Raw genomic sequence first — 1,627 nt, forward strand, 5'->3', positions numbered from 1 at the left:
GCGTATATTAAAGTTGTTGCAGTTAAAAAGCTCGTAGTTGGATTTCTGGTTTGAGCGTCCGGTCGACTTTATGTCAGTACTATGGATGCTTGGGCCATATTTTGTGAGGATGCCTTTCTGCCATTGAGTTGGTGGTTATGTGGACTTGCATCGTTTACTGTGAAAAATTTAGAGTGTTTAAAGCAGGCGTTTGCTCATTTGAATACATTAGCATGGAAAAATAATATACGACTTTGGTGGTCTATTTTGTCAGGGTAATGATTAATATGGCACCCTTTACGGTTCAAGTCCTCACCTTGTCAGAGACTTGTATAAAAACCAACATACGACATTTGATCTTTGTATTGAAAATGAAGAGTCATCTACCAAAGAGAGCCTACGAAGTATTGAACTTTTAACCAATAAGACGACTAATGTCGGATAGAATTGTCGTATTCGCCAAGTTATCCATACATAACAGTACAGTGTTGCCAGAAAAACTCGACGAAAGTAGTACTCGTGAATAAAATAAATTTTTCGAAACCTGGGGATTGCAACAATAGATCCAATTGGATAAAATTGACTGCATTAATCAAAGATTGTGCTCAGCTGTGATTGGCCCAACTCAACTTGAAATTTGAAACTTGGACGACCATGTCAAAATGGCATTTGACGAAAGGCAGCGCCAGCCACCATGTAGCAGCGGCGTTACACGAACGCTGAGCGCAAGGCGGGGGATGCGTCCGTCCTCAACGACAACCAGTTTAGCCAACAGCACGCCATCCCTCCAGGGACGTGGAAATGATGGCGAGCGAAAGAAGCGAAGTTTCTGGCCAGCCGCCGCCATGGCTGCTTGGCAACACTGGGCGGCCAGGGGCGGAAGTCATTGTTCCCTTTCAAGGACGACCTCCTGGGGTATATGCGTGACCCACCACTGCGCTATCGCGTCGAACGCTTACGCTTACCCTTGAACTTTTGTATATATTGGTTTAATTGGCTTATTTTAGGCCAATCAAAGAAGTCGACCTCCGATTCGTCGTGACAGGATTTTTATATTTTTGAGTCGTCCGCGTCGACGAGTTGTACCACTCTACATACAAAGTCCCATATTGTAGGCAGTGCTACTTTCGACGAGTTTTAGATAGATACACTACTTGCAGATCGTCGTCGTCGCCATCGTGATGAAATACTATGTGTACAGTATGTGCGACATATATACACTACATATATATCGAGGACATGGTCGATGTTGTTATCCTCGTCCTTGTGCCGCCAAGATATCGTAGCGCCGTGCGACCTGGTGTTGGTACAAGTCCGAGATGACTCCGTCATAATTGCTTGGGGATCCAATGCGATGGTACAACACGAACACAGCGCCTAGAAACAGCATCGCATCTACCCGGTCCAGGAGCCCGCCGTGGCCCGGGATGAGCGTCCCTGTGTCCTTGACCCCCGCGAGGCGCTTCAACAGACTCGCAAAAAGGTCACCGTACCGCGAGATGGCGCCGCCGACGAGGGCAAACACGATGCGCCACACATGTTCGCGGCGGCGCTTCGCGATGAGTTCGTCGTTGATGGCGATGGCCGTCATGTTGATCCAGAGCGCGTCCACAATGAGTGTGGCGGCCAGCCCCAAGAGGATGCCGCC

At 48.0% G+C, this 1,627-nt stretch overlaps 1 protein-coding gene across 1 annotated transcript; it reads right to left on the minus strand.

Moving 5' to 3' along the window:
- Window positions 1-1,231: 1,231 nt before the first annotated feature.
- H257_09296 (hypothetical protein) lies at window positions 1,232-1,570 on the minus strand (the record flags this gene model as incomplete). Its single annotated transcript, XM_009835470.1, has 1 exon — window positions 1,232-1,570. The coding sequence occupies one exon, from the start codon at window positions 1,568-1,570 to the stop codon at window positions 1,232-1,234; it is 339 nt and encodes a 112-aa protein (XP_009833772.1).
- Between the last annotated feature and the right edge of the window lie 57 nt (window positions 1,571-1,627).

Source organism: Aphanomyces astaci (genome assembly GCF_000520075.1).
Source record: "Aphanomyces astaci strain APO3 unplaced genomic scaffold supercont1.22, whole genome shotgun sequence".
Taxonomy (NCBI): Eukaryota; Oomycota; class Saprolegniomycetes; order Saprolegniales; family Verrucalvaceae; genus Aphanomyces; species Aphanomyces astaci.